The 14,279-nt window shown below is 36.5% G+C and overlaps 1 protein-coding gene across 2 annotated transcripts in view; it reads left to right on the plus strand.

Moving 5' to 3' along the window:
* Positions 1-14,279, plus strand: part of Diaph3 (diaphanous related formin 3) — a 462,609-nt gene that overhangs the window by 19,124 nt on the left and 429,206 nt on the right. The window contains exon 2 of one of the 2 annotated variants that reach the window (XM_063232700.1): positions 3,150-3,182. The exons of the other annotated variant lie outside the window; for it this stretch is intronic. Within the exon in view, the coding sequence (XP_063088770.1) occupies positions 3,150-3,182 (33 nt within the window). The remainder of the gene's footprint in view (positions 1-3,149; positions 3,183-14,279) is intronic. 2 annotated transcript variants of the gene reach the window in all.

Raw genomic sequence — 14,279 nt, forward strand, 5'->3', positions numbered from 1 at the left:
CCTTTAGTCCTGCACCGAAACCAGTTACCTGTGATTGCACGGACAGAATTACGTGCTTTTAATATTATCAGGATTACTCTACCCCAGTGCCACAAAACACTACTAACACCTATGGAATCATAGGCCAGGTGATATAACTGTGAAGTTCACACAATCACAAGTTCACATCTTTGTCCTTTTTTATCTCTCTTTCCCCTCTGCCTTCCTGTCTCTCATCCCCAGATCTTCCCTTCCTCCCAAAATGTGGAAATTGTATGAATTTGCCCGTCATCCTCGCGTGGGGGCTGTGGCAATCTAGGTTCCAGCCTTAGTGTATGTGCTTCTGAAGCCGGTCCAGCCCTTCATGTTTTTTGAAGTAGACCGTTACCAGTTACTACAGTTTTTAGGGGAAATTACTAGTGCTTAGATCTATTCAGACTTTTAATTATAGCTCATCCTCACTGGTTTCTTTCAGAGACTGTGTGTGTAAACAAATAGCTATCTAGTCTTTGTTCTTTAGAAAGCTGAATCTTCAAGTGAACCTCTTCTGACTTTATTGTTTTGGTATAGAAAAATTTCTCAGATCACTGCATACCCTGTGGCAGTACGTTCATTCCTGTCATGGACCCTTGAATATGCTGTCATGTCCTGTCCTCTTGGCTGCTTTTGCTGTTGGTGAGAATCGATAGGCAGGTGTTTTCCAGAAGACACGGGATAATGAACTTGACCTTAGCTTCTTGATTTGTTTCTTCAGACTCTGTTATATTTTTCATACTTACATTCTTTTGGGTTTTGTGTTTTTTTTTTCTGTTTGCCATTCCTGCATATAATTCTGTTCTTTTGTGAATTACTGTGTGCGAATTACAAATGGGCTTGTATGTACTAATGTTGGCTTACAAAACAGATCAAATCTGTAGTAAATTGATTGAATCCCACTAGAAGATTTGAAGTGAGGCAGTTTAAAAATTTGAAGAAGCAAAAAAAAAAAAAAAAAAAAAAAAAAACCCCAACAACTGTGACAAAAAAGATATCCTCATATATTTACATAAGAGTGACTGTTTGAAGGATGTGATTACAACTCACATTTCAAAGGCTGTTCAATGTTAGACCATTGAAGATAGATAAGTGTTTTTTTGGATGTTTCCATTTTCTGGATTTTCTTTCATGTAACTTTCACTTCCTACATTTATACCTATTACATCGCTTTCTGTACCTTCTTTGCAGTTTTTAAATGATAGACCTTGCATGTGTATATCTAGTCTCATTTCTCTTTATATTATCTATTCTTTCCCTTCTCCTTCTTCCATTTCTCCCTCCTCTTCCATCATTTTCATGGCATTTCCCTGAACCAGTCCACATTGGTCTTTGGGAATTATTTCATTTGTGCAAGTAGATGTTTTCAGTTTGTTGTAGCATACTTTTCTAAATGGGATTTTAGCTTTATACTTGATTTCTTTGGCTTTACTTGGAAGTGTTAGACCACTTCACATGCTGTTGTTAGAGCTAGACTACTTTCCTTCTGTGGCAGGACCTTGGACATGACCCCTTTTGGCAGCGGTATGTGTTGTATTGGGGATGGTAATGACCTCCCTTCCTAGATGATGATCAAGAGATGTAGGTAACCAGATGCAATGGGCAGGAATCCTCCAGGCAACAGAACCCCACAGAGGCTTTTCCCTTGCTCCTCCCCATCACATTTCAGAGATGTGTAGTTTTGGTTTAATTGTGGTCAGACATGTCTGGGATGATGCTGGCTCTAACCGTCTTAAAAATTTTAACAGTGTTGCTCAGGATCACATTCATTGTTAAGGACAACTGTGCATACTTACTAACTTCAGAGGCTGAAAATGATATCGCTAAAAAGCAAGTTGTATATTTTAGCACTAGACATTAACTTAGTTTATCCAGTGTTATTACTTCCTTATTCTTGGGTCAAATAAGGTGGTTGTAATTATATGGTAATTTAATCTGGAACCTAGTAGGGTGACTAGTAATAACTGTTAATTTGAGTACAATTTTTGGCTTATACAAGGTTCATTTTACATTCTGCCAGTTACTTTTTTTCCTTTGTATAAGAAGAAAGAACTTTTGGTGAAATAAGAAAATCTGGAATAGTGATGTAAACTATGAATTTTTAATAGGGATTATTACCGAGTTAGTTGTGAATATAAAGACATACTTCAGCAGGGAGGGTAGCTTCGGGGTAGAGTGTGTCCTGAATGTGCTCCATCTCAGGGTTTAATCTGTAGTACTGTCCCATCCCCCAAAGGGGTAAAGATATCCTTCAGTATGCCAAATTTAACTGCATCACTTACTCTACTAGGTAAGGATTGTCACTAATCTTCTTTTATAATAACAAGAGAATTGATCTGATTTCCTACTTAGAAAATGGTTGACTTTTTCTCTGGTCTTTGAAAGATACAATTCTCCAAGGCACAAGAGGAATGAGAATTGGTAATAGATTATAGTTATTTGAATACAAAATCTTTCCCCGTTCTAGGGTTTATAAAATGGATTTCTGTTTTTTCCCATAATTTTTTTCTTTTGATCTGTGCATTGCAGGAAACTAATTTATTCACTTTTTGAAGTGGCCTTATGTTTGTCTAGCAAGGAAATCAGCAAAAGGGTTCTCAAATAAGTTGGCAATGAAATTGAAGTATCTACTGTCACCTCTGGTGATAAATCAGATTGATGTTAAAGATGCAAATAGTCATCCCAGTACATTCTTCATTATTAGAATTAAGTCAATTAAGTCAGCAAAGTGCTTTATTATCTATTATATTGCATACTAAAGATAAATTTAAAGTTTTACTTTCTTATGAAGCAGTTTATGAGAATTATATTTAAATATGTCAGTAGTGTTCCAACTCTGGGTATTTTATGCCAATTAATATAACTATTAGGGAGAGTATATTTATTGTAATCCACTGCATGTCTAGTTTGTAAGACTCTGATAGTCAAAACATTTTAGTATTTGAAATTACAACATACATGGTAACTTTTGTCCGTCTTTTTGAGAAAGAGATTAAAACAATATATAATGCATTTTTATTAGGCTGTCAAGAATTTAATTATCTTCAAGTTAGCATTGTAGAATTTTGAATATATTCCATTAGCTAAAATTTTAAAAAGCTGTTATAAATTACTGATTGATTTTTTTTCATTTGCAGCATTTAAATATTAAGACATTGACAGATGATATGGTAAGGTTATCCTCCTCATATTCTTTGTTATGAATTTTAACCATAAAGTGTGAATGGTATGCTGTGGTAACACCTTTGCAATGGCTAAAAATTGTGTATATTGGAAATGTACTGTTTTTATAATACTAAAATAAGAGGTAAAACTGGCCAAATATGATAAATTGTTGCTTTTAAGTTGTAAAAAGGAATAGTCAATATATTTAAAAAATTTGTTTCATTACAAATTGTTACTCAACTTCGAATCATTTCAAATCAGCTCTCTTTCTTTGGGGATGAATTACATACTTCAAAAAAAAGGCAGGGAAAAAAAGCTAAAGATATGTTGGCATTTCAGAAATACGTAGTTGCTAATTAAAGTAAACCAGGCTAAAATTATGCATATATTTCAGAAATTTTGTTTAATAATGAGAGAACTAGGCATGCCTTATTATGTAGCTTTTTCATGTTGCTAAAAATAGAATTTTTCATAAGTAATTAATACTATATATAACACCATTTCAAGTACTTGGCAAATATAGATCCTTCATATTAAAATTAAATTTTTCTGAGAAAGGTGTTTTGGATTTAACTCATGGTAAGGGTAAAAGAATAACAATAACAACAAAAACAAAGCCCAAATGAAGAGTAACATCAACAGTCTGTAAGCACAATACAGAGGAAAAATGTGGCACTCCACTAACAAGGTTTTGAATTCACCGTAATCATATGTTAAGAATGAAGCAGAGTCCCTAGAACATGGTAAACATTCAAAATATTTCATATCATTGATATTCAAAATGCTGAATTTATGTAAAGTGGATCGGCAAACAGGAATGAGATATAGGTCTTGACATGAATGACTTAAAATGTAATTAGATGTTGATATGCTGATGTTTTTGGTATATAGTCATGTGTTGCTTAACAACAGGGATACATTTTGCGAAGTGCACTGTTAGATGATTTAATCTTCGTGTGCACATTGAGTGTACCACAACTTTGGTGGTGAAGCCTGCTGTGTACTTGGACTGTGTGGTATTGTACATGGAGTCTATTGTTGACTAAAGAATTGTGTGGTATATGACCCAAATAGGTCTTTAGAAAATGTTAGCAATGTGGAATACTTAGATCACATAATTATTTCTTACCTTGCAAGATAGATTTAGCTTTTATTTTAGACCTGAGGGTGCAGAGGCTGAGGTAGGAAAGAAGTTTGCCCAAGTACGCCTAGCTGGCGAGTAGGGTGGCTGTAGCTTCAGTCTCATTCCACATAGCTCTTAAGCCCCATATACACACTGTGCTGATTTAACCTAGCATTTGAATGACTTCTTAGAGCCAACAAAAAGCCAGGTGCAATTTTTAAGTTTGAGGATTTTTATGAGACTGTACAATGGTGTGTTAACAACAGCTTTATTGAAGTATTACACATGTAGCATCCATACCATTAAAAGTGTATATAGTGATAGTTCTGAGTATATTCACAAAAGCTGTCCATCCATCACTACAGTTAATTTTAGAACCTTTCATCACCCTGCACAGAAAGCTCATACTTGTAGACAGATATTCCCAATTTTCCTCCGCTTGCCCAGCTCTGGGAAACCACCTATTTATATCCTATAGATTTTCATATTTTTGGCTTTTGCATATAAATGGAGCCATGTAATACTAGTCTTCTGTGACAGGCTTCTTTCATGTAGCAAAATGTTTTCAAAGTTCATCCGCAGTGCTGCATGTACTTCATGGTTTGTTATCACTAGATACTATTCTATATTACATTTTTGAAGTCGATTTATATTTTAGGCCACTATGTTTTTCTTTTTCAGACACTGCCCTTAATTTTATTACAAGACTGGCCTTGCACCCTGTCAACCCACAATCTTTGCCTAAATTTTAGAAATGGTCATGGAGTGGCTTTAATAGGCCATTCCACAAACCAACTTACTCTATCTTAGGTGGGTTCTTCCTACATTAAGGTGTTATTCTTTGCCATTCCTTACTTCTGTCTTTATCTTTGCCTTGGTAAAGTCAAAATTTTGGGCGCCTAGTTTATGTTTTTAGCACTACATCATTTGTTTTTCTCAAAAAACTTTCATAGACAAAAATGATGTGTTACTAAATCTCTGATTGTCTGGCATGTTGTCTAAGACATAATAAGCCTTCTGATTCTTTGTTGTTGTTCACTTCCTGCCAGTCTTTTATTTTATTTTATTATTTATTTCCTGCTAGTCTTTTTACCATTATGTGTTTGGGGACTATTGCCTGGCCCCTCTCCATACGAACTCACTGACCGACCCGCTAATTACCTCATTTTTGCTGTTCTGATCAGATCTGTATTTCAGCTTGTCTCCTGAGTAGACCAGAAGTTTGTCACAGAAGGATCAGTGGATAGTCTAGTTTAGGTAACTGGATCCATTGTCACAGAGGTCTGAGAATAAGCCTGGCTGTCTTGAACAGGAGATACCAAAATAGAATCATACTCATTGTTGACCGATGCAGTGTGTGGAAAAAGCTTTGGATCTGGAATCAGAAGACTCTTGTTAAACACCGAATTTCATGATGACTGAGCTTTGTGACCTTGACAGTTCAATCATTTGATTGGCCTCTTACAAAGCAGGGCGAATGATACCTTTGCTCCCTTCCTCATGTGGCATTAGTGAGTGTCATTAAACTGAAGTATGTTGAAGTGTGGCTTTAGTTCTGTCCCTTTTCACCCCTTCTACAGATGTTTGCTACTGTATATAGAGAGAGGTAGGGTGACACACTTGCAACTGAGCCTTGCAGGGGATGTGTGTTATAGATCAATGCAGAGCCGTCAGAAGGGAAAGGGTAGCTGGATATTTTGAGGATTCTTTAAACTATTTCTGGTGCTTTAGAGCTCAGACAAGCATTTGCCACTGATGCTGTGATATGTTCTGGCAGTATGTTTTCTAATTAAAGTTTGCCACCCCCACAGCATATACATCCCATGTAGGCTTTTAATTTGGAGTTTCTTAATGTGAACAGCCATTTTTGGGCAAAACTTGAGAGAAGGAACATAAGACTAGTTCTGCTGTAAACATACATTTGAATAACAGTATTTAGAAACATCAAATAGAAATATCATGGGAAGCATTAATGTTAAAAGCCCATCTCTTTAAGTTGTTTTGTTAAAGGCCTGCAGAAATGCTTCAGGTTTGAATTATTTCTTGAGTTATTGAATGGAATTTCAGAGAGCAGAGTCATTTAGGAATGAAGGATTACTACAGTCTTACAGGAATGGTGGGATCCCTAAGCAGAGTTAGTAGATTTTAAGCAGTGTTCTATAAATACCTGAATTTTCTGCTGAATAGCATATCTGCCATCCCTTAGTTTATGATCATCCATTGTTTATGCCTGGATTGAGAAGGTTTTCCTCAGAGGCAAAAAGATTGGCAAGAAGGAGGGTGAAAAGAAAGGAAACAAGTTTGACAAGACAGGTTGGAAGACATGGAAGACGGACCTCCTGTCATCCAGGCATTCACTGAGTGGTTTGGAATTCGAGTTGTTTTTGACTTGTCTTTTCTCCCTTATCCCTTATAATTATTTGCCCACAGTACCATCCTCCTACTGATCTTCATTTCCTCTTTTGTTATACTACAGCCAACATTACTATGATCCCTCTCTGGCCTGTAGCACTGGTTTTAAAATACGTGTGTGTGTGTGTGTGTGTGTGTGTGTGTGTGTGTGTGTTTGTGTTTGTGTGTAGACCTGACAATAAGGAGTAACATTTTATTGTACTGTTTGTTCCACAAAACTCTTCAAACTGTTTCTCAGTTGAAACTAAAGTTTTTGTAACCAGTGTTTAATGTTTCTAAACATAATGAACTCTGATCTTTCCCTTTCCATTTTCTTCCACTTTTCTTCACTCCTCTCCATTACTTTAAAAAAGAGAATGGTGATCTAATCCACTAAATGGATTTCATGACCCACAAATAACAACTGTAGCTAGAAAAACAAACATCGGCCTGCACAGGAACTGGAGAAGTCATGAGGTCTTTCCATTAGTGTCTATTCTTTATTGCATGTAGTTGCATGTGGGACAGCTTGGTTCTAATGACAGCTTTGCCACCTACTAGCTGTATGACTTTGTGTATGTTATTTAGCCTTTGAGCTTTGGTATCCCTACTTTTAGGGGTTGTTTAATGGACAATTAAGAAAAAATCTTAAGTGAAATAAATCAGACATACTAGCTTAAATACTGCGTAGTTTTTCTTATGTGAGAAACCCACACTATAAATAAAGAACAAAATAAAAGATAGGTAATAGGAAATAGTGAGATAGCTCTTTCTCAAATAGGAAGGAGACCAAGAGATGAAGGGAGGAAGGTGAGTGGGGTGGGAAGGAGATGAAAAAAGAAATTAAAATGTGTTAAGTACATGCATAAATGCCACACAAGGAATATAAACATGCATTGCAAACATATACAAAAATAAAAAAGTGTTTGGGGTGGGGACATCAAGAGCTATTTTTTTACTGCTTGGTATCTACAGGACATTGGTTCTTAGGACCCCCTGCAAATACCAAAATCCATGGATGTTCAAGTTGTACATATAAGATGACACAGTATTATCATGTACCCTGCACATGTGCTCTGTTATAATTCATAAAAATTCCCACATTCTTATAACCTTATACAATGCAAATCCTGTGCCCATGTTAAAACTAGCAGTACATACACATTCTTATAGACACCACCATTGTAGGCCTAATTATGTCTGTAATCCACCTTTATTTATAGATGTGGAAGGCTGACTGTACACATTTAGGAGTATTGTGAATTGTTCAGCATTATGAAATGACCTTTTTATTTTTAGTAGCGGTTAGTTTTTAGTCCTTAGAAATGTATTGAATTTATCGACACTGCTAGATAAAATTCCTCTCCGAAGAAAGATTTGTTTTGGCTTCTGCGATTCTACCTTTGCTTGGTTTCATACCCCCCTGAACTTTTCTATCCCTATTGCATATATGTGTGGTTTTTTTTTTTTTTTTTGTCCGTATTGAACTGTTGTTATTTCTTTTTTTAAAAATTTTATTTAAGGAGAAAAAGAAAAAAAAAGCAGAAAAAGGGTACAAGTTATACAGATTTACAGAAAAAAATAAACAGTAGGAAATCATTAGTTAATGGATCACATATTGTCATCTTAGAAATAGTTGTTCAAGTTACAAAATTAAAGCTTATAAAGTGGACATTCCAACAGTGAGATTGCAAACAGTTCTGTTCAATGATCCAACAAAACTCAGTAATATCATTATCTTATAGACTTAAATATACATGCAGTTATATCGTTTAGAGCACTTTCTTTTCCTCTCTTTTGTACAATGACAATTACACATTTTGGGTTTTGTTGCTCCCACAGTTCTTATTACTTTTTTGGAAGAGAGTAAAACCAAATGTGACATAACAGAACAGAGTCAGTCAAATCAAAAGGGTGGACAAAATAGATAATGTAAAAGCACAATACAAGGTGATCAACAATGGTTAACATAATGCCTCCTGCTATCTCTAATAGAATTGCCTATATCATCAGTTATAATAAAATTGAACAAAACAGTAAAGAACGAAACAAACAAAACCAGAACATTGGAGACATTACAAGTCTTCAAAAGTAGATAATAGTCAACCAGAATGGGCGTCATAATGAATCCCACTATCTTCACAGCTGTTGCCTAAACTTTCAAACCTGGTACTATTAAACAAAACAGGATAGAGGAACATCAGTCAAAACAAGATGGTGAGAGCAATACAGGGCTTCAAATCAAGATAATGGAAAGTCAAAGTGGGTTACTATAATATATCCTGCTATTTTTAAATTTATTTTTCCCTTAATTAAGAGGATAAAAATAAAAAAGTAAATAATAAAATGGAGATTGAGATAAAAGAGGGCATAACAGCAAAACAGCGCAGATCAAAACAACCATTTAAGCAAAACAGTGTTTCACCGCAAGATAATCCCGACATAAAAATAGTTACCATATTGTCTCTTCCCTTGAAATCTTTGAGTATAACTTCGTATACTCTAGCATCAAATATATCAAAACAATGTAAAACCATTTAAGAGGATGACAGTATTACAGGATATTTAGATGTTGTTATTTCTTTGTTTTCTCTCAAAGTGCTCTTTGCCTTTCTGTATATAGTTTACTAGGAGTTCTGTATGTAGTTTACTAGGATGATCATCTCTGAAGAGTGCCCCTACCATTTATACTTCTGTACATCTTTTCCTCCGATGGAGACATATTCATTGCATTGGGCCTACAGGATTCTCCATATGGATGTCCTGTTTATACTAGAAATACTTCACTTTCCTTCAAAACTTGTTTTTATTGCTATATTCTTTTAGAAGGTAGCTTTACCCTTCCAATGTTTTTTTTTTTTTTCCCTCTGATTGTTTGACTCTATCTTCTCCAAATTCCTTCTGTCAATGTTAGTAGCCTCATTTTTTCTTGTTGAGGCTCCTAAACAGCTTTCTGTTTGCTCCCCAAAAAGCCAGCTTTCTGCACAGCACCACAGTGACCTATTTACATTGCACATCTATCATGTTTTACCTTATTTGAGGCTGCTTAATTGTTTTCTGTAGGTTGGCCTAAATCCTTTCACACAGCACATCAGGCCTCCAAGGCAGGACTTGGCTTCTCTTTATTTGATAGACTCCCTCAGTCAATGTGTAAGAACTTTGCAGAGACTAGAACGGTTACTTAGGGAATGCTAAAGCATACTGGGCGAGGCCAGAAGAGGCTGGGCATCCATGGCTTAGGTTAGGGCGGTTGGAGAGTCTTCCTTTGGGACACCTGTTACCAGGGATTGGTACTGTGGAGTCAAGCTTGGCTTTCCTGTGTATACTCCAAACACTTGTAAAGTAAAGAAATCAAAAGAAAAATACCACTAACTAGAGAATTACAGTTGCTGATTAAAATCTGTACTAAATGCTGTGTAATTGTGCTGTGTGCCAAGTGGTATTCTAAACATTAGCTATATAAATACATTTAATCTTTATTTAAGCCTCTAAGTATGATTATTCCTATTTTTAAGATGGGGAAACGGATACAAGCGAGTTCAAGACATATGAGTAGTCAGGGAAACCTGCAGGCTGGTCCAGAGAACATCTTGACCTGATGCATTGTCCTGCCACTTAAGTGCCACCCTTTTTTGTACTGAGAGTGTCAATTGTGAGATCTAGAAGTCTATCTTATTATTTTCTACTTTTCTCTGCAAGCCATCAATATGAGATTTCTCACTTTTTAAAATGAAAAGTGTACAGAGCCATTAACCTTGGTCCTGAGAAAATTACAAAGATATATGGTAAGAAGTTTTCTGTGATGAGAAATGAACTGTTTTGAATATTTCAAATACACAAAACTAAAAAAAAAGGTTTATCCCAAAGGAATAGGGATATTTAAGAGATGTCAGCAGGTAAAAGGCTATGTAATTTCTTTTACAATACAAAACATCTTGTTTGCATGGAAGTCACAAATCCAGCCATAGCTGTGGCCTGCTTCCAAATATAGGCACAGGCTTTCTTGGTGCTCCTTGAAATGCCCCATGGAAAATGAGTCTTGGAGCCACTGTAGGTAGTGTTACTTGGTAGGCAGGTAGTGTGCCTTGAGACTGTCTTATTGCTCTGTTCTCTGATCCCTGAACTGTTCCCCCCTGGGCTCTTTGACGCAGTGTAATTAACTGCCACCCTGTGACTCTTGCACACTTCGAGGCTTTTCTCTAACACTGGTTCACTCAAACGTGGTGCCCCAGATGAATGTGGCTGAATAGGATGGGGTATTTTCTATTGTAGACTCTTCCTGTCTGCTGAGATACGATAGTGCTTGTGGATATATGCTGAAATGGATGCCACACTTAAGAAGGAAAAATGATTTTGATTACCTGATTTTGTGCCTAACCTTTGTCATTTTGTTTTGTTTTTTGATACCTGGAATCAAACTCCGGACCTTGTACTTGCCAGGCAAGCACTGTGCCACTGAGCTGTAACCTTACCTGTGCCTAATTTTTGAGTCAGGCAGTAGAGCATAGATTTTTAGCTTTAAAAATAAGAGCTCAACTTAAAATAATTATTTAAAATTATTATAATGGCTTTTCACATTTCTGTTAATTTTCTACTGGTAAACTAAAGTGATACAGCAAGAACTGTGATTATTTTCTCTCATTTTTTAGTATAACAATATACTTTTCTATATAAAATAGGCATCAGTAGGTTGACTGGGACAGTTCAACATGTGTAATAGAATGCATCGTAAGTTCTATAAGATTTAAAGTATTTGCTAAGTCAGGTGGGCCTTTCAAAGCCCATTAATATGAGTTAATTAGAGAACTTCCTGCACTTAGGTTTTCAGTCGTGGCACTTAAGTGCTATCTCAGAATCTTTAAATATTTATGGGATAGTTTAGAGCCTGCCTCCTTAAATCAGTAGAAACATGGAAATAAGATCAAGAGCTCTCAGAGTCAAATATTCTAAAATGTACTGTGGAGTATATACTTGTTTATTCATTCCTTTGTCCACTCATTTATTACGTTTTTATCGAGTGCTCAGGACTGTTGGAGAAAGATGGAGATTTGTAAGAATGATACTGGCTTCTGGGTACAGTGGGGAAACAGATACATGATCTTTAGTTTGAGTGTCGCGTGATCAAGACTGTGACAATATATAGGGTTCTGTGGAAGTAGTACATAGAGTCCACTTGATCTTACAGATGACTGTGTAGAATGGATTCCTTTTTTTTTTTTTTTTTTTTGGCTGGATTTTGAAGGACAAGTTGGAATCCAGGTTGGCAGGAGTTGAAATGTTTTGTCCTGTAGGAAGTTTGCTTCCAGGCAATCACTGGAATGGATTGCTGGTGGCAGCATGTCAGGTAGGCAGTTATTGATGTCTTCAGATGATTTTTGTGTATGTTTATATTGACCTGTGCCTTTTAAAAAAATAAAGTATAATGTATTTTAGAGAGCCAACTTATGTTTTCTTTCAAGCATATACCATTACTATTTTAATATGTATAATGTATATGTATAATTACTATTTTAATATGTATAATATGTATAGTTTGAGGAGATATAGATAGATATAGCTTGGGATTAATGGGCTTCTTTACTTTTGTGCTCCTTCCAATTGAATGATTATTTTCCCTTCTGTCTGTGTTAGTCAGCTTTCTATTCTGGTGGAAATATAAATGAGATAACTCAAAAGAAGGAAAGACATATATTGGTTCACAGTTTCAATCAATGGTCAGTTGATCCTGTTGCTTTTTTGGCTCTAGGGGCATATAACTTATGACAAGAACATATGGTGGAGGTGGCCTGTTCACTTTGTGGTGGCCAGAAAGCAAAGAGAGAAGGAGCCAGGAGTCCGAAGGTGTCCTTCAAGGGCTCACTTCCACTGCATCAAATCACTTTGTTCTACTTGGCCCCAGCTCCTAAAGATTCCATCTCCCAGTAGTGACACTGGCTGGGGACCAAGCCTTCACCACAGAGACCTTTAGAGGACATTCAGTATCTAAACTATAACGTGACCACACATCACAGTACTACACTTGAAAAATTCATGCTTTTGTGTAGTGTGGAGGGGGACTATTCTGTGAATCATTGTGATGGGAAGAGTCTGGCTTTTCTTGTTGCATATATAAAAGGCACAGACAGCTGGCTTGCTTCCTGATCTGCTGTTATTTAAAAACGTTATTGAGAATAACAGCATGGCAAGCAGCAATGGCTGGTGTCCCAGGCCTGAAAGATAGGAAGGTAATTATTAATTTACTTAGTACATATTAACAAAACATTCATTCTGTGCTTACAGACATGCAAATAGGTTCCTGGGGTTGTCTAGAGAATAAAGTAAAAATACCCTGAGGACTTCAAGCCTTGTCCAGTAAACTTATACTTTAGCAGGTGGGTTCAGAACAGTAGACCTACTGTAACGGTAAGCATGAAGTCTGGGCATGTAGCCTGTTCTCCTGGAGTCCTCTGGAAGGGGTCTCCCATGAACTGTACTTCAAGCTGAAGCTGATGATGGAGTTGATGATAACCAGGTACAGAGGATGGGTTGATAGTGTCACCAGGCAGGGGCAGAGGTGCTCCCATTAAGATAAGATGGGGACCCCAGTTCATCCCAGCCATGGAGGAGGTTGTATGTTTGCTGACTTTCATCACAGAAAAAAGAATTTTCAGGTTGCATCAGTAAGAATAATAAAGAGGTTTATTAGCCAGAAAGAAGTGTACACTCAGTGCAGGCTCTCAAGGGAGAAGTTGGTGTGGTTAGGGTTTTTGTGTGGTCTTGGAGTTTCCTTGAGATAGGCAGTCAAGGATGTTATTCCTACTGTCTGTCAGGTGAGCTATGTTAGAATGCAAACATTCACTGTATTTGCAGCTTAGATATGCTCGCTCATTGATGATGCTGTTTCCTTGAACATGAAGATCTGTGGGAGAATGGGAAAATTCCAACAGCCCTTTTTTATTTTTTATTTTGAGAAAAGGTCTTGATAAATTACTGGCAAGGCTGGGCTTGAAATTCTGATCTTTCTGTCTCAGCTTCTCACAGAGCTAGAATTATAGGCATGAGCCACCAACGTCACTTTGGAATTTTAAGTTTTTTGGAGTGAGTTTCCTACAAAGGAAGAAAGCTTGCATAACTTTTGTGTCTCTAGAATTTTGGGTTCTATCTTAGAGACTGATGACTCAGTAACTACAGCCATGCTACAAGTATTAAAAGTACAGTTTAAAAATTAAGAGTTTTCGGGCTGGGGATGTGGCTCAGTGGTAGAGTTGTTGCTCTGCATGCTTAAGGTCCTGTGTTCAGTCCCCAGTACCACACACACACACACACACACTCAAAAAGAAAAAAATTACAATTGTCCTTATCTCCTTTATACTCGTACTTCTTTGATAGGTTCTATACACAAGGAACAGCACAAACAGGCACAGGAGACTGACTTTAGATTACATGTGGATCCTGTGGTAGAAGATGGTGGAGTATTAGAGAGATTTTTTAGTGAGGAAGTAAAGATATAGATGAAGGTGAATTTTGGAGTCATAGTAAGACATTTGAATATCATTTTGTGAATAATGGGGAGCCATTGAGAGGTTTTGTATAGCAGTGAAGGATGTGA

This window comes from Cavia porcellus, unplaced genomic scaffold (assembly GCF_034190915.1).
Source record: "Cavia porcellus strain 051 isolate PalLab524CR breed Dunkin Hartley unplaced genomic scaffold, mCavPor4.1 scaffold_21, whole genome shotgun sequence".
Taxonomy (NCBI): domain Eukaryota; kingdom Metazoa; phylum Chordata; class Mammalia; order Rodentia; family Caviidae; genus Cavia; species Cavia porcellus.